Source organism: Aphelocoma coerulescens, chromosome 12, assembly GCF_041296385.1.
Source record: "Aphelocoma coerulescens isolate FSJ_1873_10779 chromosome 12, UR_Acoe_1.0, whole genome shotgun sequence".
Taxonomy (NCBI): Eukaryota; Metazoa; Chordata; class Aves; order Passeriformes; family Corvidae; genus Aphelocoma; species Aphelocoma coerulescens.
This window is the reverse complement of record NC_091026.1, coordinates 10610829-10637097: the sequence shown is the minus strand read 5'-3', so window position 1 is coordinate 10637097 and position 26269 is coordinate 10610829. Positions and strand designations below refer to the sequence as shown.

Here is a 26269-nt window from a genome sequence, read left to right as displayed (position 1 = left end):
TCCTCATTTCTTTTTGACCTAAATACTACTTGAGAGAAGAGCTTGAACACACCCACCCCGGAACCTCCCGATCCCAGCAGAGGCAGCTGTGACTCCAGGGGAACGTGATCCAGGGGGGTCCTGAACCTTTAATTGCACCTACAGGGAAAAGCTGATGGGAGAAGAGTCCTGGAGATGCACCAGGGAAGAGGGTTGGGGTGGGGGTAGAAAACCCTCAGAAAAATCAAATTAACAGTACTTTAAAGGGAGCTGAAAGCCAGGCAGAGGACTGCAGGCTCGTCAGCCTGATGAGAAAAAACAAACCGTCAGCTTGAAAGGCGTGCTATCTTATCTGTAACTAGCGGGACTAGAAAAGAGAAAAGGCAGGGAAGAGATTGTGCCTTTTAATTAAAAGCAGATCCTTTTATCTGCCAGCTGTGGAAGACAAGACACCATCCCCTCCACCAGCTCCCTCCCCTCTCCCTGTCACCAGTGCCATCCGCAGGCATGTGAAGGGATGGGGACTTGGGGGAGCAAAGGGTTTGTCTTTCCTTCCCCTTTTTATTATCTTGTTTTCAGTGCCTGCTTCATTTGGAGCATCCAGGCTGGTTGTGGCTGTGGCTGGCAGGGTCGGGGCCTCTGGAGCCAGCTCAGGGGGATAATGGGCAATTAGGTTTTATCAGCAGTATCATACAAGGAATTCTGTCCAATTTCACAGCATCTGTCTGTCACATAATGAGAGATCCACTGCCCACTCACAGGAAGCCTTTGCTACCCTCCTTGCTCTGTTTTCTCCCACTTGGAGAAATGGAGAAGAACTTCTTAACTGGAAAAATCCTCAAATCCCACCTAAAATGAGTTCACTTCCACTAACAAAGCAGCTTTGCTCATTTCCATTCCCTCTCTGAAAGGCAGCAGGGAAAGGGTAGGAGCACGCTAAGCCTTGGAGCAGTAAGAAACCCTCCAAGACCCCCATACTGATGGCACAGGAATCTCTCACCCTCTTTGCACTCCAGGGCCACCCGGGACTCCAGGTTGTCCATCTGCAGCTGGAGGCGTTTCAGGGTCCGGTCAGCATCCCGGGACTTGCGCTTGTAGGCGATGAGAACGATGATGATGATGAGGAGGAGCAGGCCACCACCGCCACCAATGCCAATGATGGCGGGCAGGGTGAGCAGGCTGTCTGAGTAGATCTGCAGCGTCCCCGGGGAGAACTCGAACCCTCCAGCCTTGATCTGCACCACGGTGGGGGAAAAAATGGACCTGCTGTCAGGGAATATGTGCCACAGGTATCCCTCCCTGCTGCGCCCACCATGCTGGAAACTGGGGCATGACTCCCAGCCCATGGCACAAAGGATGTGGAAAAATGCAGGCATGGCAGGGGCAGGTCCGGAGCAGCGCGAGGCGCTTTCAAGGCACGCAGCACACATGCTGGCAGTGCACGTGGAGCAGGCAGAGAGTTTGATGTCTCATTCAGACAACATTACAGTAACAGATGGGATGTAAAGCGAGTTCCCCCACAGATGGGGAGCTTGGGGAGGACTGTGCTGGGTCCCTTTTAACACAGCAGAGTCCTGGAGTGAGAGCACTGCTGCACTACAACCCCACAAACAAAGGAGCCTGCCTTACAGCGTGTGCCAGCACTGCAGGGGAGAGGTGGGAATCCCCCCTGCCTTGCACCCAGAGACAGCCAGGGCACAGGAACACCAAGCTGAGTGTGCAGGGGGCTGACAATGTATTTGGTCCTACCAAACATGTAATTAGGAAGAGGGATGCCTAGGGAGCAGGAAGATGACTCCTGAGGATGCTCCTGCACATACACCTACTATCTGGTCCTTATTCAAGGATGAGCACACAGCAGGGTAAAAGATGCTGGGATAAAGACTGAAATTCTGAGACACATGAGACACGAGGAGCCAAGGCACCAGTGTCAGCACTTACTGTGACTTTGTGTTGGCCAGTGAGGTTGGGGGACTCGCAGAGGAGCTGTGTCTCGGAGACCGTGAGGGTGCAGGGAGTGTCTCCGATCAGCACCGTGTAGTTGAGGCGGGAGTTACCAGCGGCCGGTGGGAGCAGGTTCCTGCCCTTTGAGGGAACAAGGAATGAGACTGTCAGTTCTCGTGCAACGGGGAATGTTTAAAAAACCCCAACACATGGCAAAATCTTTGCTTCAGGAGAGAAAAAATGCCACCTCCACAGAGGGACATGTCCCTACTTCTGCTCCTAGGTGCAGACTCTTTACCTTGAGGATGAGGGGAGAGCTGGGCTTCAGCTCCAGCATCCCTGTGGGGCTGAGTGGCTCAAAGACAGGGTCTGGGTAGTAGATGAAATTGGTGGTGTTGATGATCAGCAGGGCCTGGACGTTATCCATGACAAAGCCAATCTCATCCGGGCGGTCGCCGAGCTCCGGAGGGCTCCGCACGGGGTTGTCAATGGAGGGAGCGTAGCACACCATGGTGGTGTCATTGTAGACGGTGCAGTTCTGCAGGAGGCACGGAACGAGGTCAGACCCACTCACAACAGGGTGGTTAAGGTCAGACCCCACAAGGATCTCTTGCAAGCAGCGGCTCTGGACACAGGGTTTAGAGTTGGAATCTCCTGTTCTGTTCTATCAACAGGCATCACATCCCACCCCAGGGCAGAGACAGACTCCTGTCTGAAATGGATGTGCAAGGGGTGGCAGGCGAGATGGCACTGGTGATGGCCTCTTTCTGTCAATATCATATAGATGTCCCACGAACCTCCTACCAGTTTTGAACAATGAGATCTCAACCTTCTCCTGACAGCACCTGGCTGGAGGCTCTGCAGAGAGATCGGTGCCTCTCTTTGGGGCAGCAGCCCCCGGACCTCAGCCTCTCCACACCATCACACCTGAAGGGCAAAGGATGCACTTTCTGCCCTGCATTGCACACAGCATCCCTCTTTCTTGTGCTCTGCCCCCAGCCCCAGCCAGCACCACTTACATTCTCCCTTTCAGAGCTGCAGTACTTGGCCCGGATCCTTGGCTCTTTGATGGTGGCCAGGTTGGTGCCAGTCACAGTCAGCAATGTCCCACCACTAGAGACATGGAGACAATGGGTTAGGAAAGGCAGCTTGGCACTGGATCCCCAGTGCCAGGAAGGAAGCAGCCATCATCTCCACCCAGATGCTCATCTGCCCCAGCCTGGGTGACCCACCATGCCCCAAGGATCTCTTATCCCACCCATTTGTTGCATGGCTGGCAGGACCTGGCATGCACCAATGTCAAATCATTTCAGCTGACCCAAGGGCCAACTAGAGATATAAAACCTGGTAATTAACACTGACACCCCACCCTGTGTGCAGGTTTAGGGTCTGAAGATGGCTCCCAAGCTAAAGACTTGAATGAACTAAGCATTCACAACTGGAAAGCATCCCAAAAAGTACAAGCTCCTCTCTGCCACCCTTTCTCCACCACAGAAGCAGCGGGTGACAGGACAGGCTGAACTCTGCCAGGTTTTCTACATGGCTTGGTGTTGAAAGCCCTGTGGTCCTGGAGACCTCAGCCATGCCTCTGGGGAGCTCGCTCCTCATCAACAGCCTGGGGAAGGTTTCCCTTGGCACTTGCTCTTAATGGATTCCTTCGCCTCCTCTCCAGCCAATTCAAACCTTTTAGAAAAATATGTAAACATTTCAAAAAATCCCCCGATGGGAAATATTTTAATTTTATTTGCCGCCGCCAAATGTCAAGCTGAAATTAAGCAGATCCAAAGCACTCTCTGCTCTTGCCCCCTGCCAGGCTGAGCACTGTAGGCCAGGAGTTAGCAGGGCCCTTGTGCCAAGCCATTGCTCACAATCCTCTTGCCACATCTCTGGAGTGCAGCCTGGCAGCTATCACAGCACTGAGATGTGCCCATCAGGAGCGGGAAATCCATGTGGGAAACAGTCCCCTGTGCATCCCATAAGCTGCTTGCGATTCACCTGTTGATGCTCCATTCAGGATCAATCTTCTGGATGGTGGGGTCCTCTGTATAGTTGTACTTCACCTCTGGGTTGCTCAGCTCTGCCCGGTTGATGTTGATGAGGATGGGGGAGCCGCCGGGGGTGTGCCCCGGGGGGGTTCTGCACCGGATCTCGCGGGCGCTTCTCCTGGGGCAGAAATGCACAACATGTCAGTGCCTGGGCAGCAGGGAGGCCAGGGCAGCCAGGGGTCCCCTGCCCCAGCCCCTCTCACCTTCTGAAACAGCTGGGGGTGGGGGGCTGAAGAGAGAAAGGAGGAAATAAAAAGAAAAAACAAAAATCCAAGAAATGAAACAAAAGGCAGCCGGGAAAGACTGAGCAGCTCCTGAGCGTTCCCATCGTGCGGCGGCTGCAAACAGCAGCGATTAGGGCTGATAACCAGTAATTACCGCAGGAAAATATTTAAAGAGCCGCTCCATTATCATCCCTAATCTAAAAATTATCCACTTCATGCCTCAGGGCTTTGTGCTTTTAGAGAAAAATCTCTGTTCTTAGGGCTCTTCCAGCAGCCTCTGACACACGGAGGTTTGAGGAGGAGACACCTTTGGCTACCCAGGGGGTTTGGCTCCCGTGGTCCCTCCTGGCTTCCTTGCTTCTGGCTGCTGCTCTGTCGGGGGGTCCCAGTGCCTTTGAAGGTGCCTGTTGCCCATCCTCCACCACCCTCTGTGCCCCTCACCATGAAAAAGCACAGGGCCGTCCCCCGATGGTCACGGAGACATTGCTGCCAGCATTGAGGTGGGTGCCTTCGATGGCAATCCAGGTGCCACCAGAGAGAGGACCCCGGGCTGGGACAACACGGGAGAAAGTGGGCGTCTGTCAAAGGAAAAAAGCATCCCTGGAGTCAGACAGGCTGGGAACAGAAACCCACATCCCCAGGCAGCTTCAACCAGGTGACAGGGCCACAGAGGAGAGGGACCTGTGGGACAGCAGCCCGGCACAGTACTAAGGCCTGGCAGTGCCAGAAGGACAGTGGGGAGGCAGAGCAGAGGCAGCCTTGGAGAAATTCAATCATCATGACTCAATGACTGACCAGAGAATCCCTGCCTGCCCTGCATGAAAATGACGGCAAATTTTCCAACTCAGCCAGAAAACCACCCAAAACCACCCAGCATCACCTCCCTCTCAAGGTGACAGACCTTTCCCCAGCATGAGGCTTACCACAAAGGTGAAGGTCTTGGGGGATATGGCCCGGTAGCTGGGCGTGCAGTCACGGATGCACACTTCCACCCGTGCCTCATGAACCTTGCTCAGGCTGGCATCTCCGATTTCACACACAATCCTAAGAGATGAGGGTAAGAAACTCTCAGTGTCCTGACACCAAGACACTCCCTGTGCCAAGCAAAGGCCTCAGGTCCCAGCAGCTCCATGAGAAACAAAGGTGGTGGCAGTTGACACTGCCAGCCCTCAGAGAAGCTTCCCCAAAGCCTTTGGGCTTCTCCCAGAGCAACCATAACCAGCAGGTATTTCCCTCCCAGTTCAGCCCAGTCAGCTCTACATCTTTTGCAGCCACGGGCAGCATTTGAACATCATCACTGCTGTCCCCAACCTGCTGAGGTGACTTGGGGCACACCCACCCCTCTCCAGGCACTTACTGCTCGGCGCTGATGTACTCGCTCTCAATGGGGATGCACACCACTTTGCCCACTCGGACACCCCAGCGAACATCTTCAAACTTCAGGCCCAAGTTCTCGCCAGTGATGGTCAGACGGGTCCCACCTTGTCTAGGGCCGGTCTCGGGGAACAACTAGGAGAGAGCATGGCCTGTCACAAGGATGCAGAGCCACAGGGACACCTCATTCAGGCAGGCTACAGCCCAGGCAGCTGCAGGGTGTGTGTTACAAGCAGCAAGGAGCAGACAGGTGATGAGAAATGCCAGCACATCTGTAAGTTGCCCACAGAGAGGGAAAGACCTCCCCAGTGACAGCACTGTATTTTTTGTATCCACAAAATCCCCCAGGAACAAGCCAGGAGATATGAGAGGTGTTCAAGTAGAGGGCTGGGATGTGGACACCCTGCTGCAGACACAGCCATCTCCCAGGTGACAAGGACATGGAGTTGAAGGAGACAGGGCAGCATGGCTCCAGCTGAACCGGCAAGGAAGCACCTGGATGTGCCTGGCTTTTGGCCAGGTCCCAGATGCCCAGGGATGAGATTCCCATGTCCAAGATGTCCTCAAAGGAGAAAGCATCTCCACCAGGTCTCTGCAGAGGGGAAATGGCCGGCAGGGGGGAAATGCTTTTCACTTCACTGGCAAACCCTGTGCCAAGGCCGGCTGAGAAGGGAGGGGACCTCACCACAGCACCACGCCTCATTTACCAGGATGATGCCCAGTAAAGCAGACAGGTGTGGCCTGACAGACAGTGGCAGGATGAGGGATGAACTGAGGTGTGGGCTCTGTTCCAAGGTATGTGGGGACACTGCCTCCAACCAGGCAATTACAGGCAGTTTTACATCAGTGATTGCTAGCCCTGAGTGGGCCCAGGGATGCAGCTGGGTCCCCAGTGACACGAAGACACAGCAGGGGAAAAGGCAGCTGCAGGCAGCAGGAGAGGGAGAGAGGAATGCAGGTTGGGTCAGTCCAGGAAGATATCACACCCTGACCCAGGGGAAGGGATGGTTCTGTTGCAGGTGATGGCCTCCTCTGCTCTCCTGGCTGAGATCCCCTCTAGCACTGGCAGGCACCTCTGCCTGCACTAAGCTCAGCTCCTGGACAGGCTCAAGCCTCAACCAAGCACGTGTAAGCTCTTTGCATTCTTGGCAAATCTGGGCAGCTGCAACCCTGGGGCCTGAGCCAGATGGATCCTCCTCCTCCTTGTGAAGGGCTCACTCCTGAACATCATCTCCACAGCAAGGAAAAGCGGACAAGCTGAGGGTGGGACACATGCAGCAGCAGACACTGTCCACATCCCCAACCCTGATGGACTGCATGGAGCCAGGGGCTGTTTCTGCACAATCCCACTACAGCCATCACCACTGGAATTAACTTCTGCCCTCTGGATTCACACTGGGCTGGTCACCTTCAGCACACACAAACTCAGATGGGAGCACCCAGTCCCCTTGCACACCCGTATCCTGCAGGACATATCCCAGACCAGAATCAGAGCTAGGACTGGTGCCTGAGCCCTGGTGACTGACCAAGGCAGTCACAACTCACTATTTACACAGCAACAAAACCCTCCGGGGCTGCGGGGAACCACTGTTTGCCTAAACCTTGTTCAGCCCCTGCCCAAGTCTGGGATTGGAGCTCGTTCTAGCAGCTGCAGCCAGCACCAGGTTGGGTTTTCCCCTTAAATAAAGCTCAGGCGGGGCAGCTGGCAAGAAGCTGTTTGTTTGGTGCTGCTAAATGAGTGTTAAAAGCTGCTCCGGGCATGTTCGATTCCTCCTCCTCCGCAGCAAAGCTGACAAGGGCCACGCGTTCGGGGAGGAAGGAGCCCGGGAATGAAATGACATCGTTGGCCGCCCAGCACAGGGAGGTCACAGCTAAACAAGGTGTGTGGGAGGGGGGAGCTGCCGAGGACAGCAGTAGCTGCTCAACCCTCCCCTTTCCCCCCTCCACCTCCGCACCCCTGGCCCCAACAAACACTGCTGCTTTTCTCCTAATTGGTTTCATAGGGTCCTTTTACATCAACAAGAGAACGGCTCCAGCGGGTACAAGCAGTTGGCTTGCTCCCAGCTCCAGTGGCCAAAGCATGGCCAGAAGGTGCTGAGGCCAAGGGGTACCTCCTTCCCAAGGGAAAGGGTGTCACTCTGAGGGTCACAGCAAGCACTAGGCGAGACACCACAGAGGTTTGGAAAGGACTTGTCCCCATCACTGAACAATGGGTGATTCCTCACTCCAAGGGTGAAGAACTGTGGTCATCTCCCAGCCCAGCCCCACCACCCATGAAGACACCTGCACTCTAGTGGGCTGGGCAGGAAGCAGGCTCCAGCTCCCCATGAAACCACTGTAGGAGACCCTTCTCCCCCATTGGCCCATGCTGCCCTCTCTGCACTAGGCTTTTCCCTGGACCATTTGCAAGCATGCCCACTGGGGGAGTGGGAGGCAGCAGGCAACAGGCAGGCATCACAGGAAGAGCATCACACCAACAGCTCCTGCACATCCACACCAAATGCCACCTCCCAGGGCACTAATGCAGAGCAGAGCCAAGGTCAAGCCCACCTGCTAACAGATCTGTTCCTGCTGCACCTGCAATTACTATAAAATTTCATAATGATTCAGGGCAGGAGAGTTGCTACCATCAGCTCTGGACCAACTGCTGTTACCAACGCCAGGCACCATCAGCTGTGGTGTGTGTGTAAATGCCTGCAGCCCTGGTCACCTGAACACAAGAGGACAAGGGCACAGCCTACAGCAAGGCCACCCTGGCCATGACCTGCCTCTGCATTCTCCACTCTCATCATCCCTAGGGGTCCGGATTTGGGCAGTTCAGCCTGAGCACGGTGGGAAGCTGACAGGGAGTCCCGCAGCTCTGCACACAACAGCAGACCTCCATGTAGGGATGCAGGCTCTGAGGCTCGATCCCACTTCCCTGGGAATGAACCCCTTCCCTGCCAGCACTCCACCAGCCCCAGGCAACTCTGCAGGCAGTACTTCTTGCAGGCAGGGCTCTTTGCAGGCAGGGGCATGCCCAGCAGGGCTGTTCCCCCCTCTCCACATGGCTGCCACCCAGCACACTGCAGGGCCCATCCGTGTGAGAGGCAGGCAGCACGCACTGGGAAAAGCCAAGACTCTCATTTCCAGCCTCCATCAGATAAGGCACTGAAACCCAAACAGATCAGATCCTATGCTAAGACTCCAGTAATTAACACCATCGAGGCCTGGCCAGGCGTGGGTAAGCAGAAGGTATCCAGCTGAAATACCCACCAGTCCTTCCTTGTGAACCTGGATCCCAGCCCAACAGGAATGTGAATATTAATATACACAATCTTATAAGCAAAGGTCATAAAAGCTGTCAGGGAAATGGGATGATGATGATGAACTACTGGCCCCAGTGCACATGGCAACACATGGAGGGGCAACTTAGAGCTTTCCTGGATCCCTCAGTCATGTGCAGGAGGGGTTGGAATTTTGGAAATGAGCCAGAAAGCCCATTGCATGGGGGTGGTAGAGAGAGGATTTTAGCCTTGGAAATGAAAGTGGTGACAAAAAACACTCAAGTACTAAACACCGAGTAGATCTGGCTGCTGTGAGCTGCCACTGGAGAGCCCCATCCACTTCCCCCATCGGAGTCCCTCGGCACAGGGCATCAGCACCCGCCCGTCCCCACATACCTTGGTGATCTTGGGGTCGGTGCAGCGGCTGTTGCCGCTGCTGGCGTGCATCCAGCTGCTCTCGTAGGCCAGGCAGTGCTGGCGCAGGGAGCAGCGCCGCTCCGACACGCACCAGCCACACTCGAAGCGCGGGTCGGCCTTGAGGCACAGCCCGCAGCTCTCCCGCAGCGCCGAGCACTTGTACAGGTGGGCTGCAATGGCAGGAGCAGGCGGGGTTAGCATGGGCTCCCCCACCCATGGGCAAAGGTTTTGGGGGAAAAAGGCACCTGCTCTTGCCCCTCCCACCAACTCCCCAGTGGGACAAACCCCCACAGGCAGGAGGCAGCAGCACCCTGGACTCAACGCCAAAGGTGTCTACCAAAGCTTCCTGGAAAATGCCTCTTATTTAGAAAACCACTACACCCATCAAAGCACTCGTGCAAACTATGGTCAGAGCCAGGGTGGGCTGGAGGCTGAGGGGGCACTGAGCCAGGTCCTGTCCCATCCCTCACTCACCCTGGATGTTCTGGGGGTTGTCAATGACAAAGTTCCCATTCCAGACCACAGACAAGTTGACGGGCAGGTCACTGATGTCATTCCCTTCATAGAAATACTGCAGGAGGAAACAGAAAGGAGGCAGAGCTGGTTAATTGTTGAGGCAAGATGTCCTGGTGAGGGGCATAGAAAGACATACAATCCTGTTACATGGATGTCTCCCATCAGCCCAGAGGAGAGGGATGGGGTCCTGGCTGGGACTTGCTGGCTAGGAACAAACAGGTCTGACAGCCACTCGTCAAAGTATCGGTCACAGCACATGAAACCAGTGGGCTGGACTGACAAAAAAAGATAAAGCAGCAAAACAGAGGGTTTCTAAATAGACCCAAAACCCATCAGCTCAAAGGTCTGAAGCTGCTGCTGCTGGAAAAGGAAGAAACAGATGGTGCCTCTGCAGCACAGATGTACTTCTCCCCACAAGGCTCCCAAGCCCATCTCCATGTCCTCTCCACTCCAGGGATGCTCAGTTGAATATTTGGGATTATGGTCATCACTGGTGAAGCTTGGGGAGGACAGGCTGGGTACATCACAGGAGTGAATTCAGTAGAGACACCCTTGACAGCCAGTGAGGGGATGTCCCTCGCAGTCCCCTCCAGCCCCATCACCCATAACAAAATGACATAAAGCTGCGACCACATGGCTGTGGGAGGAACAGAGCCAAGGACCACTCCTGTGCCACAGCAACCTTCAGATCTCAGGAGAGAGCACTCCTCCTCTCCAAACCACACCCCCAGTTGCCCCACTCCCGGCTCCACACCATGCTCAGACATTGGCTACACTCCATTTCAGGACTGGCACCACCACCCTGAGCTCCCATGTCGGGAGGTGACACCAGGGAATCCTACCCCCTCAGCTTTAGGGCACCCAAAACTCAGGTCCTAGGACCTGCTGCTGTCCAGACACATCCACCTCCATTTCTCCTTCCAGCCTGGCCAGCTTCTTCTCCCCACCCAGACCCCTCACCCCTGCCTCAACACCTGAGTCCCAGCCCCAGCAGCACCATCAATATTCCCTGCAAAGCCGCTGCATGCAGACACAGAGGTTTAATCGATACAGAGGCAGGAAGGCAGTTGGAACCATCCCTGACAGCTAATGACCTCCTTCGGCAAGAGATTCCCCGCTCCTCGCCTGAGAAAATGACAGGCATGTCAGGAGAGATTAAATGAATGATTCATGGGTTGCTGGAGTTTGTTAGAGAGCAGTGGACGCACCAGCAGCCATTCACTGGCAGTGGCCACAGCCAGTCCCAGCACCACCTTTCACAACCCCAGGCTGTACCAGGAAGAGGTGGCCTCAGCACCTCCTCCAGCACTGCCCCAGCTGCTGCCCCACATAGGACCCTCTGCAGTGGGTCTGTTCTACTTGACCCCTCCATGGGATACAGGGGTGTGGCCCATGAAGGAAGCCAGCTATGCCCAGGAGAACAACACTTGGGTCCTTCTCGCCTGACCATCAAAGCTGGTCCCTTCTGCGCTGAGTCTCTCCCAGCCAGGCAGCACCACCAGTCCAGCATCAGACACGGCACCAAAACGGGGCACACGCCCAGTGTGAGACCTGGCTGCAGCAGCACACCGCTCCCTCAGCCCCACAGGGTGCCAGTGAGAGCCAAGCCTGGTCCTCCACTACAGCCTGTGGTTAGTGATCCTTTGTCCACCCAAACACAGGGTGGAAGACCCCAAAATGCAGCCCTCCCCAGGGAGGAAGGCTGCTGCTGGTCAGCCGTACACAGCAGCTGTCAGGCATAACGCATCCAGCTGCAAACCCAACAGCTTCAGCACCATCTCATCTCTGCAGGCTGAGCCCCAGCCCCCTCCAGCACAGCCCCCAGACATGGCACCTCTTGTCGTGTTTGCTCAGATGACCTTCACCACATCTCCCCCATGCACCATCTACCACCAGAGCCTCTCAGCAGCATTCCTGTCACCAGGCTTGGGAAGATGAAGCCAGAACCTGGCTAGGAGTCCAGATCTGTTCACCTTGCCCTATCCTACTCCCACCCAAGCACATCCTCAACAGAACCACAACAAGGAGCTGGCCGGACCCTTAGCAGTGAACAGAGACCATTCCCTGGCAGCAGGAGGGAGCACATGCAGGGGAGGGTGGTGGCAGCGCCGGAGCAGAATTTAGCTGTGACGAGCCACGTGGCAGCGTAAGTGAAATTGGCATTTTCAATTTGTACTCTGACATGTCTCATTTGGGGCCCTGGCATCTCGGGAAGGCATCCAGCCTGCAGCTGTCCAAAACACTTATTTGCATCTCTCTGCCCCGGCTGCTTTTGGAAATTAGTTCTTCTGGGAGGTGGGTTGGAGGAAGAAGAATAGGGGGAGAAGGAGGGAGAATATTAACCCCTCAAGCACCGGTTCCAAGACAGCAAGAGGCCAATTGCACAAGAGACTGCCTCCCTCTGAGAAAGGACACAGTGCTGAGGATGCTGACTTTGCTGTGGCAGGGAGCTGGAGCGGACAGCAGGGAGCAGCGGGAGCACAGGACTGTGTGAAGGGAAGTGGCAGAGCAGGAGTCGTTGCCTCAGCTGGTGTTCAAAGTGTGGGATCACCAAGGGAACGTGGATATCAATGAAAAATGTGTCCTTGGCATCTGCGTGTCTGTCAGCAGCCTCTCACCTGCCCTGCAGAGACAGCAGTGGGTCTGTGTCTTGGATGCTGTTCCTGGTCCCTGAAGGATGCTGGAGCTGGAGTCAGGACTTGGCTGTGCACGGGCAGGAGCTGCAGCTGCAGGGGCTCTGGGCTTGGCTTCCTTGGACTTGGAGATCCATCAGATCCCTCTCTAATTTCCAAAGCATCTTGTATTTTGAAAGGTGTTTCCAAAAGGCCTACTCACAGCTGCTCTTGCCATAGTGTAAGCACAAAAATGGCCTCTCCACCCACAGGCACAGCCACAGCCAGGGAGGCAGCAGCATCCAAGTAAAGCAGCAACCACCTTCCTGAAGGCCCCACAACTGGTGGGGATCAGGCAGGGGGTGCTTACCAATCTGTCCATCCTATGGGACCCAAAAAAGAGCTCACAGACAGGTCCCATCACATTGTCTCCTCACTGCTCGGAGGTGTTAAAAATCCATTAAACACTTAACTGTTACTAACTTCCCAGTTAATCAATCTCTGTGGCTGGCAGCAGACTGGGATGAGCAGCAGGAGAGTAGGCCAGGATGGGTATGAGTGGGGGGATGCACCTACCCAGGCAGTCCTGCTATCAGACCATTTTGCACTCTACAAAGGTGCCCAGGACTAGCAGCTGTGCCAGAGGATGATTTGGATTGGCAGCTGCTATGAGGACAAGCTGTGGGAAAGGGAAGTTTGCTCTGGGAGCAAAAAACGACAGGCACAGCCTGAGAGCAAACTAACGGCACCCAAAGTGATGTGTTCTAATACAGCACAGCCCACAGAAGGGGATGAGAGAAAAGATGTCATCAAGTGAGTCAGCAACCAAGATGAGAACTGCCTGGCTCCTTACCTAACCCAGCCAGCCTCCCTGTACCTCCATCAAGAGCTTACAACACGAATGTGGAGGACAGAGGATGTTTCATTCCCACCCACCTGGATACTGGTCTTCCCAGCAAGGTCTCCTTCTGCAAAGATGCAGCTCAGGCAAGAGAACTCCTCACCTAAGCCTTTCTCAAGGCCCTTTACCCAAAACTTACCTCAGGCATCTTCCCAAGTAGCAACCACCAACCTCATGTTCTTCTCACATCTCCAATTGTCACATCCACCCTGCCCCCATGTGGGGAATGCCACCAACCCTGCACACCACAAGGGTTGTCACTGTCACCTGCCCTGAAAGTCCCACTTTTGATTCTAGGAAGCCCACTGCTCACCCACCCACCAGCTAGCAGCAACAGGCACTGAGAGCTACCCAGCTTCCCTTGGGATGAGAGATTCAGCACTCTGAGAAGGTGCCTGCAGGGAGCCACACAGGGGACACAGCTGCAGCTAGCAGGAAACACCCCAAATCTGTGGGCAGATTGCACTGAGATGCACTTTGGGATGCTCCTGCAAATGCCATGCCAACTAGACAAGGCCCTAGCCCTTCTCAGCCCAGAGGAGCAGGGCAGCCCCACAGCCATCACCTTCCTTACCACAGGGCATCCTTCCCACTCCAGCCACAACCTGCCCAGCCCATCCCTGGGGAAGGCAGCAGAGGGGCTGCTCCTCTGTAAGCAAACCCACACATCCAAATTTCCTGTGCAACCCCCCTCACTCCCACATGCACCATCCCCCTGGGCTGCATTTCTGGAGGAGCGCTTGGGCTGCAGCTGTGTCCTATTTTTCTGTAGTTGATGACCTCAACTCCTTCCCCGCGCTACGGGGACGGCAGTAATGTACATCGCGTCTCGCCAGGGCTCAACTGCAATTCATCATTATTTTATCTGCTGGAATTTAATTGGATCCTATCAAACTCTCCTGATACTCCCTTTTCACTTTAAACACTGCTGCAGGAAAGATAAATGTAGGCACCGCTAGGATGGAGAGCGCGGCTTTGTTGGCGGACGGAGCTGGGGCTGTGGGCTCCAATCCTGCTTCCCTCTCCATGGCTGGTTAATTAGAGATACATATACTGGAGGTGTGCAGTGCTCAGAACAGGGCATGTGTGTATGATTTATGTTCCTCTATAAATATACCCTGGGCCGAGTAAAATACTGCACAACAGCACAACTTGACGGTAACGCTCAGCCTCTCATTCTGGATCTCCTCCTTTTCTCCCCCATCACACACAAGCTTCTTCACCTGGATTCCTCTTGCCTCAAATCCAGCAGGGTGTGAGAACCTGATACCCTGGGAATATGTCAGAGCAACACCCAGGTTCTGCAGTAACAAAAAAATACCCAGAAAACTTAAATCTGACAGGTCTTACTTCACTCCCCAGCATCCACACTTGGGGCTGGGCTTCAGCATCCACACTGGGGTACCACACATGCCCACCCTGCCAGCCCAGCTTGCTCTGCACCCACATCACTTTGTCCCAGCAATAATGCTCACTCCAGGGTGAACATCCCAACCCGAGTCTGGCCAGAGGGCAGGAGTCCCCACAGCCACAGCAGAAACAGTGGGCAAGGTGGGCTCTCCATGCCAGGGGTACTGGTGAGAAAGGAGCCAAAAGGGAGCCAGGGAGGTGGCACAGCTTCTTCTCACCACGCAGGACTTTGGTTAAAAGGAAAGGGAAATAACTGAGGCATGAGGCTTAATTTAAAGTGCTGAGACAACAAGCTCATGAAAACGAGATCAGGGGTTCTTCCTATTTATACATTTAAAGGGAAAGAGCAGCTCTGGGGCTATTTCAGCCTTAAGAGGAACATTTTACAGAGAAAAAGCCAAACCCTTGACAGCGAGAAACACCTGTAGTCATTTTGCAAAGGCCAGGACTAAATCAGATCAAGTCCAAGGTTACAAGCATTAGCGCAGATTCAGGACTGTGGCGCTTTTCAACAGCAAAACTGTTTCATTTTTGCAGAATCAGGAGGATGAGCCCTGTTGAGAGATGTCAGATGGGAAAGAACAGGCAAAGGCAGGGATATTTGGAAAATGAATCTCAGTGGCATCAACCTTATGCATTAAGACAGGTGACCATTTCTCCATCCTCTGCTGCAAAAAGCAAGCCTGGAAAAGTCTGCCTCCAGAAGATTAAAAGCAATGAATTGGCAAAAAATAGTTTATTGGCAAAGATCTTCATTTTCTTAATTAGGCTTGTCTTTCCTTTTTGCATCTTTACAATACATGTGGAAAACCATTAGGGTGGCTTTCTTTTTGAAGAGCAAAAGAGACCAAAGTGAGGAGGCAAAAAAGGTTCTTTTGGCTTTGTTTATGCCATGGGATGCTGGGGAATACCAGAGCTGGTCTCCCTTGAGTTTGCCAAAGATCTATTGGGTGTTTCAAACGATGTTTATAGTCAACACTCAGACCTTAATGAATGGATTGCTGAATATTTAACCAAGATGTCCTTTCTTCAAAGTGCTAACAAGTCACTGGAGTTTGACAAGCACTAAAACAAAAGACAAAGAGTTTTAAGGGCCTTGACTTATTATCCCTTTCATTCACCAGTGATTCAGGAAAGCATCCCTAATTCCACAGAGTATTTAACCTCTTGTTTAGATCCCACTGAACTCCTGGAAAGAATGTGTGCTTAAATGCCTTTTGGCATCCATCCTTCACTTGCTGGCTGGGAAGATTGTCATCCTTTTCCTATATCTCTACTCGCCAGTGTTCACCACACCAAAATCCTAACGCAGAGGATGAAGTGCAATGGAAGAAGCCACCGGGCCATGGCTGGGAGAGCCTGAAGCACTATCAAGCAGCCAGATGGACTGCAAAAAGGCACGAAGGAGACAAACACCACACAAGTGTGAATCTGAATCCCCCACACCATAATGCAGCCTGGCTCAATGCCCTCAAATGTTAAAGCAGGCAAGTAGACCCTGAAAGCAAAGCGGCTTCTTTCAAGTCAAAACCCTCCCTTTCTCTTTGTGAAGCCACCCTGCACCCGAAAGCCGCATCTCCTGCTCCAGACTGCAGCCCCGTGGAGCTGCTGCTACCTGCTCCCCATGCACCTCACAACACCTCATACATGCTCTTCTGACAATTTGTGCTGTTTTCATGGCATCTCTGACAATTTCCAGGGCAAACATCCAACACTGTCGGCCCAGGATAAAGCGCTGGTTCCAGCTCTCCTATCCCTTTGGAGAAGAGCTGCAGAGGCCATGCAGCTCATGACACCAATCCACAGCATCCCTTGGGAAACACAGGGAATTCATTCTGCTTTAAAATCTCCCTCCTTAACAAATTTAAACTCACTGAGGAGAAATGAGCCCACATCGTTCAGAGCCTATCTGCATGCTCCATCCCCGTTATGTAAAGGCTCCCCTCTGATGCAGGCACCTCTCCTCGACACCCCACAGGAGCCATCAGGCTGCTGCTGTCAGCACTGTGCAGCCACAGCACTTCCCTACAGGGAGCATCCTGCAGCACACATATCCCAAACTGCTTTGGAATAACCTCAACCAAACCCCACACTACAGAACTGGGCAGGAGGCAGCTGCCAGCTCCAGGCAGAGGAGACCTGGCAGGAGGCTGGACTGGCTGCACAGCATCCCCCCAGGACTGCTGCCCAGGGCAGGAGGCAATGACTCAGGATGCTCCTTCTGTCCAAAGGCTCTGCAGCCCAGGGATCACTGGAGGAAGGAGGGAGCCAGTGCTCATCTTAAATGGCCTCTAAATGTCACTTCTGCCACCAAAGGGAGCAGGGATCGGCGCTGGTGTTAGGCTGCAAATGAGCTTTCACAGTATGAGAGATGAAAAACAAATTTTAAAAGGATTAAATGGGAGAGCAAAGGGAGGGGCTGGCTCCATTCGGATGAGGACAGGTCGGTGCAGAGCACAGTGGGCAGCTGAGGAGCTGGGCAACAGCAGCTCCTGGTGGGGCTATCAGCACCCAGAGTGGCTTTGTTCATTGGCCTGGTGCACAGCAAGGAGCACACACACAGCTCGCCCAGGACTGCAAAATCCCCTCCCACTTAGGAGATAAGGTGCCTGGAGAAGGCAGAGAAGGCAGAGATGCCTGCAGGAGAGAGCTGAAGTGACAGGGCTGCAGGGGGCAAGGACACAGAGGCAGGGAGAGATGCAGGGAGCAAGGGATGGAGGGCAGGCAGGCAGGGGAAGGAGGCAGCTGCTGATCAGATCAGGGATGGAGTCAGGGACAGACAGAGGCTGCAGGGAAGGAGGGAAAGCGCTTGCAGGGCTGGCAAGCACAGCTGCATGTGGAGGACTCCATGTGTGCAATGGGACACAGAGGTGTTAGCTCCATCCTGCCTGTAAAGTGGGATAGATTTACGGGGGGGGGGGGGGGGGGGGGGCTCCAGCACATCTGGGCCCAGCTGGCTCCAGTCCAGGCAACTTTCTTCAGCTTTGCAAACCCAATTTCCTTGGAAGTGCTCCTAAAGCCTGGTGACTTCAGCATTGATCCTATCTGGAACAACCCCAAGCAGCCTCCCAATGCACCTGGGGGAAGTGGCAGGGAGCCCGCCTCACACCCCACAATCAACAGAACCCCCTATAACCTGCCTGCAAGAGAGCAAAGCTGCCCATGCAACGAGCCAGGATGGTCCTGGGGCAGGCAGGAAGGAGCAGCCCACAGACAGGGCCCCCGCCAAGGACAGCTCCCGTCACACTCACCGAGGTGTTCTGGCACTGGATGCTGGTGCTGTTGAAGCGCAGGGCGGTGACGCGGGTGGTGCTGCCGGGGATGTGGAAGATGCACTCGTAGTTGCGCTGGCCTGACTGCGGCTGGGGCAGGTTCTTGGCCGTCAGGGTGATGGGTTTCACCACACCCACGGGGATGTAGATCTGGGTGGAGGGCAGGATCTGAGGGCAGTCCTACAAGGGGAACAAGACAGCTGATGAGATGGGAACACTGTGCAGCCTTCCCTCAGAACCCCTGTGACCCTCTCCTGGCTGGCAGGCTTGGAAATGTGTTGCAAAAACACCATCCTGAGCTCATGCTTGAGAAAATCCTCATGTGCAGCAACCCCAAACCAGCATGCTATGGCTGCTCTACCCAAAGCCCTGAAGACAGGAAAGAGCACAAAGGAATCTGGTGGCAGGGCCGATGTAGAGTGTTTTCTACAGCTCAGGTTGATCTAGGTGGGAGGTGCGGAGAGGATGCATCTATGGAATCTGTAACCTGGCACTGCAACAGCAACATGTGTTTGGGCCAACTGGTAACAATATGGACTTCAATGCCATCATTGCAGCCAGTAGGTTTCAGAGTTAATGCCCACTGGGCTGTGCATTGTCAAGCTACCTGCTCAGCCCTCCTGTTTCCCTTACAGCTTCCATCCCCCTCCCTTCACAAGTGGACAGAAAAGCATTTTCCCTCTTTGATACAGCAATGTGCTCCTGCAGTGTGGCAGAGAACCTGCTCTGCAGCAAATTTTGCTGCGGCTTCTATCTGCACCAGCTTGGAGCAGTGTCACCCCACCCAGCCCGGCTGCAGGCTGCCCAGCAGGCAGTGCCTCCAGCCAGGGGATGCTGCTGAGCCCGAGGTGGAGAGGAAAGCACCTCCCTGCCAGCCCCTGGGGAAGGAGACATTGGGAGGGCAAAACACTCCAGTTTTAATAGCCGTGGGCTCCCAGCTGCTCCAGGGGAGCTGGTGACTCTTGTGTGCAAAGCACAGGGGAGCAGGAGGGAGCAAAAATAAATGAGCTCAGGCAGCAAAACAGCTCTGCAGCCCCGGCGGGTGACACTTCGGCAACAACAGCCTGATGCAATCCCACGCTGCCTTTGCTGAGTCGGGCAGAGGTCTCACACCTACGGCAGCTACTCCTGGGAGTGTTGGCTTGAAATAACATCAGGAGGGAATAACATGTGAGTTGCTTTAAAAACAGAAGTGCTGTGGACGCAGCCACTCCACTGCTCTCACAAAGCTTCTGGTGGCCACAGTGCAGCTGCAGGGGCAGCTCTGGCCCCAAGGCCACCAGCAGCCGTGTGTGACCAAGGCTGCCCAGCTGTCTCCTGCCACCCTGCAGCAAGCCAGGCTGGACGTTGCAAAGTGCCAGGCTTTATCTCAGCCGCTATGATTAATTAACTTTCAAACAATGCAGAGAAAAGAAAAAGAAATTGTTTCATTTAGCAAATATTGACAGAAAAACCCAACTAGTTTTACTCTTTGGGTTTTCTGTTCTTGACAAGTCTCTATTCCCCAAAAGCACAGTTTTCAAGGGAAGTAACTATTTATCTCCAAAACATACTAAACAAAATAAAAGCAGTGAGGAACAGTAGTGTTAGCCCCAGCCTGGAGATGGCAACAGGGCTGGAGCAGTCTGGGGATCCTTGGCACTGCTCTGCCACCTCCCTGCTCCATATCACAGCTACCACTCTGCACAGGGGGGCTTCAGTTCCCCCCCTACCACAATCAGCCTGACTCACAGTGGGGAGACACCTCATGCCTGCTGCCATTTCCATGGAGTGCCCCCACGACTGCACGGGGGTTGTTCCCCACCATTTCCCAGCTTGGAATTGCTGTCAGAGGAAGCAGCCCCCACCTGCTTGATCCCCTCCACATTGCAGGGGGACCCCAGGGGTGGCACAAGCCTTCCCCATGGGGCACATACACACTTGGCAAGTATTAACTCCTGGCTCACTCTCCAACACTTCCATCTCCTCTTTTTTCAGTAATTACTGCCACAGTGCAGCTGGGGTGGTGGGTTAGTCCATGCCCCCCAGGCTGGGCTCACCACGGCTGCTTGCAGGCTGGTGCCCAGGGAGCACAGCAGGCACGTGTCCCTCTCCCCACACAGGCAGGAGGGCTCATTCTGCCGATTCGCGGTTTGAGCCGAATCCCCCCATGATGTCACACGCTCCACATCTGCCAGCAGAAGTGTCTCATCCAGCAAAAATGTCAGCCTGTGCCCAAACAGGAAGCACCTGGTGCTGGTGGGCGCCCAGGGTGCCCGGAGGGGTGGGGGTACAAGGACGACTCATTTCCCCTCTGAGCAAGTCCAACCGCTGACACAACTGGCTCTGGCATTGCCCAGCTCTTCCATCCCTTGGTAACACTCTGCACAGCCCACAGAGCTCCGTGTCCTGCCAAAAATAGCCCCTCCCAGCAGAGTCCCAGGCCTCAGGAGGAGGCAGCTATGAAGGCATGGGATGAGCAGAAAAGCAAGACCCCCAACTCACAAAAATTCCCAAATATCACACAACTTGGATTTTCTCCATTAAAACCATTTTTCCAGCTGGATGAGAACATGACATGGGTGTCCAGGTTTGTCTGGAGAAGTAAGAGCTTTAGAATCACACTGCAAATGCTGCCATTGGAGTTTCTCTGGCAGCTCCCAGCTCCAGCTGCAAGGCTGTGCATCAGCAGAGATAGGATGAAGGCACTCTGGGACAGGGCCTGACCCCAGCTTTGATGTTCCTTCACAAAGTCCTCAGCCACTCCCACTGATGGGGAATGAAGAACAAAGACAAACCTGCTTAATCTAAACCAACACACTTCATCCCCCCAGTCCAGGAGCCTTTCATCCTCCACAGCAGCTCTGCATCAGCAGGGGCTGTCAGAAGAGCAGCCTTCTGGGATGGGATGCTCCAATGTCCATCACTGACCACCCTCTGGTCACCTCTGCATATCATGAGTGGAAAAAATGAACAGCAGCCTGGGCTACTTCATTACCTCTTCCCCAGCCCTGCACCCCCCAGCAAAGCCACAGAGGAGGTCAATCTCCAGAGCCTGGGCTTTAAAGCTTCCACAGCAGTGGACAGGGACATCCTTCCTGCTGTCACCGTTTCCAGGCACATTAATGTGAGAAGTGGCTCCTACCCACGCCCCATTCCAGCCCTGCCACCCCCAGAAAACCAGACAAACATTCCTGGCATGCCCAGGACAGAGTGCCATGGGTCACTCTGTTTTCCTACAAAACAACCACTTTCCCACCCAGGAAATTGTGGCAAAACACCCGTGGGAAGGAACAGAGACAGAGTTACCCTCTGTCCCTGCATTTCCTGACCAGTGCCCACGACACTCCAGCCAACACAGACAGACCAAATCCTGCTTAAAATAACCCTCCTGCAGAGAGGATGGGGCTGGATGTCTACCATTAACTTGCCCAGTGGTGCCATGGGATTGGCACCAAGCCCCCCCACCCACCACACCATCCTGCTGGGGACCAGGATGGCCAAGGATGGGGACAGGATGTCTCATCCCAGCCTGGTCACACAGCCCACAGCAGCAGCTGGTCTGAGGGTGCCTCACCATCCCTGCTGGGAACTGCTGAGGCCACACCAATGTGCAAACAGGCTGAGCCAGGCAATCCAAACCTCAAACCAGGCGCTGGTCCATTTCCCAGTGTGGCCAAAAGGTCTGCTGGGGGACACCCTGTTCACACTGGGAAGTGACACAAGTTCCTGAGCAGTCGGTCCGTGGGAGAGCTGCACAAGGGTAACACCACTGTGGGTACAGCCAGATGCTTTGGGATTGGCCTGGCAGGGAGGGGGGCAGATCCCATGGCCTCACTGAGGGGAATGGGCAGACGAGATCTGCTGGGCTCCAGTGGTGTGGACACCACATGTTGCATTTGCAGCAGCAATGCCAGGGCTGGCTGGAAGTGTGACCTCAGGAGCAGGCTGCTGGAATGCCTGAGACAGGCAGATCACTCACTGGATTTCTTCACAAGCTAGGAGAAAACAGCTTTTTCCAACTTTCTTGGGTTAGCAAATTTCCCTGGAGGCAGCAGGACCCTTCCCTCTGGGCCCATGTACAGGCAATGGGAAACCCAGATAAGTTCAACTGGAGCCTCCTTTTAGAACAGGGACAGAGGAGAAACTTTCCTTCCTGTAACCCTCCCTTCAGGATCCAAATCAGCATTTACTGTAGAGGCAGCAGTGGCTTGCCAGATCTCCAGACCCAACCCACGCAGCCAGTAATGCCACCACAGGCTGGGGACAGCAGGACATCCTGCAAACACCCTGCCAGTTTCAGGCAGGTTTCCCCAGTGGGTGGCACGGATGCTGCACAGGATGAGCCCCCACAAAAGAACATGTTCCTTAGTAAAGCAGTTGAGATGAAGAAGGCGTGAGGTGCAGCAAAACAGTTTGTTTTACAGATTTCAACCTTTCCCTCTCTGAAAACAAGTTGTTCTGCAATGACAGTTCAAGCTTGCTCCCTTCACAAACATCAAAGGAAAATGCTTTAGCGTCTCTGCCTTTGTTTTTCCTTTCATTCAGCCTTAAGTGCTCCGGGCTTCACCTGACTTCCCAAGCTGCCTCTCCGAAGCCACACAGCCTCTCTCCACCAGCACACGGTCCCGTCAGGACTTCCCTTTCCTCCCTCACTGCTTCTCAGGCACTCCCAGCATCCCAGGAGAGGCAGTGAGAATGATTTCTGAAGCAGTTTGCCTTCTTCTAAACCCTTCCCCAGAGGGCAGGGGGCCATGACAGGACCCAAACAGGTAAGGGGAGCAGTCTCACATTGTCTTACCTCAGAGAGCTTGACACGTCCCTCCAGGAAAGAGCAGTCGGCAGCATTGTGGGTGCAGATGTGGCGGTACTTGCACCAGTGGCAGGGGAAGGAGCCGTTCACACAGGACAGGCAGCTGTAGAAGGAGAGAAGTGGGCAGCATCAGGGCAGCACCGAGGCAGAGCCCACAGGGACATTTCTTGGGATGCTTCAGCAGGACAGCATCTGTAGGTGACCCTGTACCTCGGGGTGGAAAGGATCCCTTAGCCATGAGGCACGGGCCATGCGCTGGGAGGGAGATGCCTGCACAACCCGAACCCCCAGGCTTTGCCCATGGCAAGGTGGGGGGATATGGCCTTTTAGGCACTGCAGGATTTGTGTCCCAGCCGAAGAGGCCACGCTCCCTCCTCCTCTTGGCAGACTGACCCTGCCCGCCCCACTCCAGCAGGGGCAGAGCTCCAGACTTTGGGAGCTTTATTTGGGTTCACTGAAAGGCAATTTTAGCAAGAGGCAGCACATCAAGGGTTCTGCACCGCAGGGGAACAGGGGAGAAAGAGCCAGATTAATGCATGCTCATTGAGAGGAAAATTATAACTGGCGAAAGGTTGGGTCAGATTAACATTTCGGGACTGTAGCGCCTTTCAGCCGCTCACAATAGGTTGTGTGTGACCCCCTCCCTCAGCCCCCTCAGCCCCAGCCCTCCACAGCCGCGCGTGCGTTGTGTCTGTGGCTTCCACCCCCCCCCTCAGCCCCAGACGCTTCCATCTCCCTCCCCAGCCTCCTCTCGGAGCTCTTTGTGCACAGGGATCACTCCTGCTCCCCTCTCCCCATCTCTTCTGGGAGTAAGCTGAGGACCCAGGGATGCCGGGAGCTCCCGTGCTCTGCTTTCCATTCCTCTTACCAAAGAAACCAGCCCCAGGGACCTGATGACTCTCCCCAGAGCAGGAAGGGACACACAGAGTCCCACAGCCTTTCACAGGAGTGGCACCTCGACAGCCTGTCCCCTTGCTAACCCCCTCGCAGGCATCCCTGTTTGCAGACACAGGGCATCCCACAGCTGGAGGGAGGCCTTTAGGGGTTTCACCCCTGTGAGGAGGGAAGGGGCTGAGCCCCCCTGCCACGCTGCCTGGGGGCAAAATAGCAGACAGGTCCTGCATTTAGTGCAGAGCCTTCACAGGGTGGGTCTGCACCAGGCGTGTCTGTGCAGCCCAAGCTGTTCTCCCAAGGAGGAGATGGGAGAGCTGCTGAGGCATAAGCTAAAAGGCAGTAAAAATAATCAGCCTGGCTTAAAAAGATAAAAAAAAAAAGAAAAAAGAAAAAAAGAAAAAAGCAGCAACACTAGTTTTCTCCCTAGAAGGCTCATACCTGCTCCTCACTGATCCGAGCATCAAAAGGATCAGGCCCAAAGCAATTATATTTAAACAAAGACAGGCTCTTTCCCTGAACACAGCCCTGACAGGAGGCAGGCAGCCCTGCCCAGCCCAATCCTGCTCCTAATCACAGCTACCTCTCTGCCTCTACCCCTGGGAAATGACAGGAAAACACAGCATGGCCCTGTGAAGCGGCAGAAAGACAATCTTCCTGGAGAAGAGATCCTTGGTGGCAGAGCCTGGCATGCTAAATCCCTCGCCCTCCAGCAGAATTGTCACTTTGGAGGTGTGGGAGCCACAGGGTAAGGGCAACCCAGGGTGCAAAGACACACCCAAAGCTTTGCAGGCCCGGGGCTCCCAGCCTGCCCGGGGGTTTCACACACCATTACAGATACAGCAAGAGCTTCCCAAATCCATGCGCACACACTAAGGAAATATTTAATTAAGCTGCTTGCAAAGGGGGCTGGAAGTCATTTCCATGTTTCGCTCACATTTTCACTTCCAAATGAACAGCCCTTTTAGCTTTACCCACAAATATGCTAATTGAGATGCTCCTTATGCAAATATATGCAATTTTATTTCAGCTGCAGAGATTCAACTTAAAAGCAGAGCCACAGCCTCCTATCTCTGGTTGCTTTGATGGAGGGAGGTGCAGAGGGTAGGGGGACTAGAGAACACAAACAAAGCCGAAGGACAGCTCCTGCCCTCCTGCTAAGGGTTCAAGCAGGACCAGTGGACAGATAAATCCAGGATATGGAGGGGCAGGACAGGGAACATACAGATTAATCCTCATGGGAGTAGCGTAGCCCCAGAGAGGTCAGTAAGAGAAGCACAAGCAGCCACAAGCCACATGCTGGGGCACAACCAGCAAGCTGGGGCACAAGCTCCCATGAATTGCCTCCACCATCCTCCAGAGAAGAAATTTTCCAGTCACCAGGTCCTTCAGGGTCTGCAAAAAAACTCCCCAGTCCCCTTTCCACCACCTCACAAGGCATCTCAAAGCAGCTGGGTGAAGCTCCCAATGCAGCCCTGCCCTGGGCACCCCAGCCCGACAACTGCAGTTCCACTTTGTAGTTCTTCAGGGTCAAAGCCAAATCTTAGCTATTTCTAGATCCTCCTGACCTGAGGGTCTCCTTTGCCATTTTATTACTGCAGGTCCCAGCTGGTCTCCTGGTCTCCACTTGTCAAAGGATCTCAGGTTATCCTCCATGTACACCCTGAGGTAGTTTCCCCTCCCCACTTTAGCCCTCCCAGTTGCTTCTAACTTAACTGAACCACTCCTAAAGCCCCATCCTCAGAGATGGTTTCCACCCTCTCCCTTCTGCCAAGGTTCTCCTTCTGCCATAAGGACATCAAATGCCCCTGTGAGAGTCACCACACACACCTTGCTCTGCAGCATCTCTGCTGTGTTTAGAGCCTGTCCGGGTCAAAGTGGTGAGTAAATCAGCACTCAGGTGCCAGTAACATGGTGAAACCCTGCTCACAGCCTGCCTCAGTGCTGCTGGCCTCAGCATGGCTCTTTGACCACCACAGCACCCTGCAAGGCTGCCCAAAGCCCAGGACAGGAGCTGAGGCAGGGATCCCCAGCTGCTGGTCAGGCTGGGCAGCGTGGCTGGGGCTGTGTCCCAGAGTGTCCGTATCCCGGTGGGTCCGTGTGCCACTGCTGTCTGTTCCTGGCACAGGAGCAGGCTGCTCGGCAGCATGATGCCATCTGTGCCGTCTCTCTCCTTCCCACGGTCAGGCACTCTTCCCTCATCACTTTTTGCCTAAGAGGCTTTCATCACTCCTGATAATTAGAGGGAGGCTCTCCTTCATGTGTTGAAGTGTTCCCCCTCCCCAAAGCGTGCCAGGAGAGCAAGAAGCCCAGTGAGGCAGAAAACCGATGGCGGGGGTGCAGCACTGATATGGACCCACAGCTTGTTCCCCATCTGCCTCCTCCCCAGCCCTGCCAGGTGCTGGTGGAGATGAAGCCCAGGCGAGGCAGGGGAAGGGAGCCAGACCCACCGGCAGTGCCATCCTTGCCTCCTGCTGACCTCGTGAGAGAGGCGTGGCACCAGCCTCAGAGCAGCATTTCAGGGTCACTCTGTGCCAAGTGCCCCATTCCAAAACAAGTCCAGGCTCAATGCTGGCCTGAAACCTCCCCCAGCCAGAGGAGGCATCCTTGCAGGCAACAAAGCAGC

The 26269-nt window shown here is 54.5% G+C and overlaps 1 protein-coding gene across 3 annotated transcripts in view; it reads right to left on the bottom strand.

Moving 5' to 3' along the window:
* Nucleotides 1-26269, bottom strand: part of PLXNA1 (plexin A1) — a 112531-nt gene that overhangs the window by 24659 nt on the left and 61603 nt on the right. For all 3 annotated transcript variants that reach the window (XM_069028448.1, XM_069028447.1, XM_069028449.1), the window contains exons 9-20: nt 22741-22855; nt 17940-18140; nt 9724-9820; nt 9229-9419; nt 5550-5701; nt 5116-5236; nt 4634-4770; nt 3919-4086; nt 2943-3036; nt 2222-2461; nt 1921-2064; nt 980-1214 (exon numbers count right to left, since the gene is read on the bottom strand). In XM_069028448.1, coding sequence (XP_068884549.1) covers nt 980-1214; nt 1921-2064; nt 2222-2461; nt 2943-3036; nt 3919-4086; nt 4634-4770; nt 5116-5236; nt 5550-5701; nt 9229-9419; nt 9724-9820; nt 17940-18140; nt 22741-22855 — 1895 coding nt within the window. The remainder of the gene's footprint in view (nt 1-979; nt 1215-1920; nt 2065-2221; nt 2462-2942; nt 3037-3918; nt 4087-4633; nt 4771-5115; nt 5237-5549; nt 5702-9228; nt 9420-9723; nt 9821-17939; nt 18141-22740; nt 22856-26269) is intronic.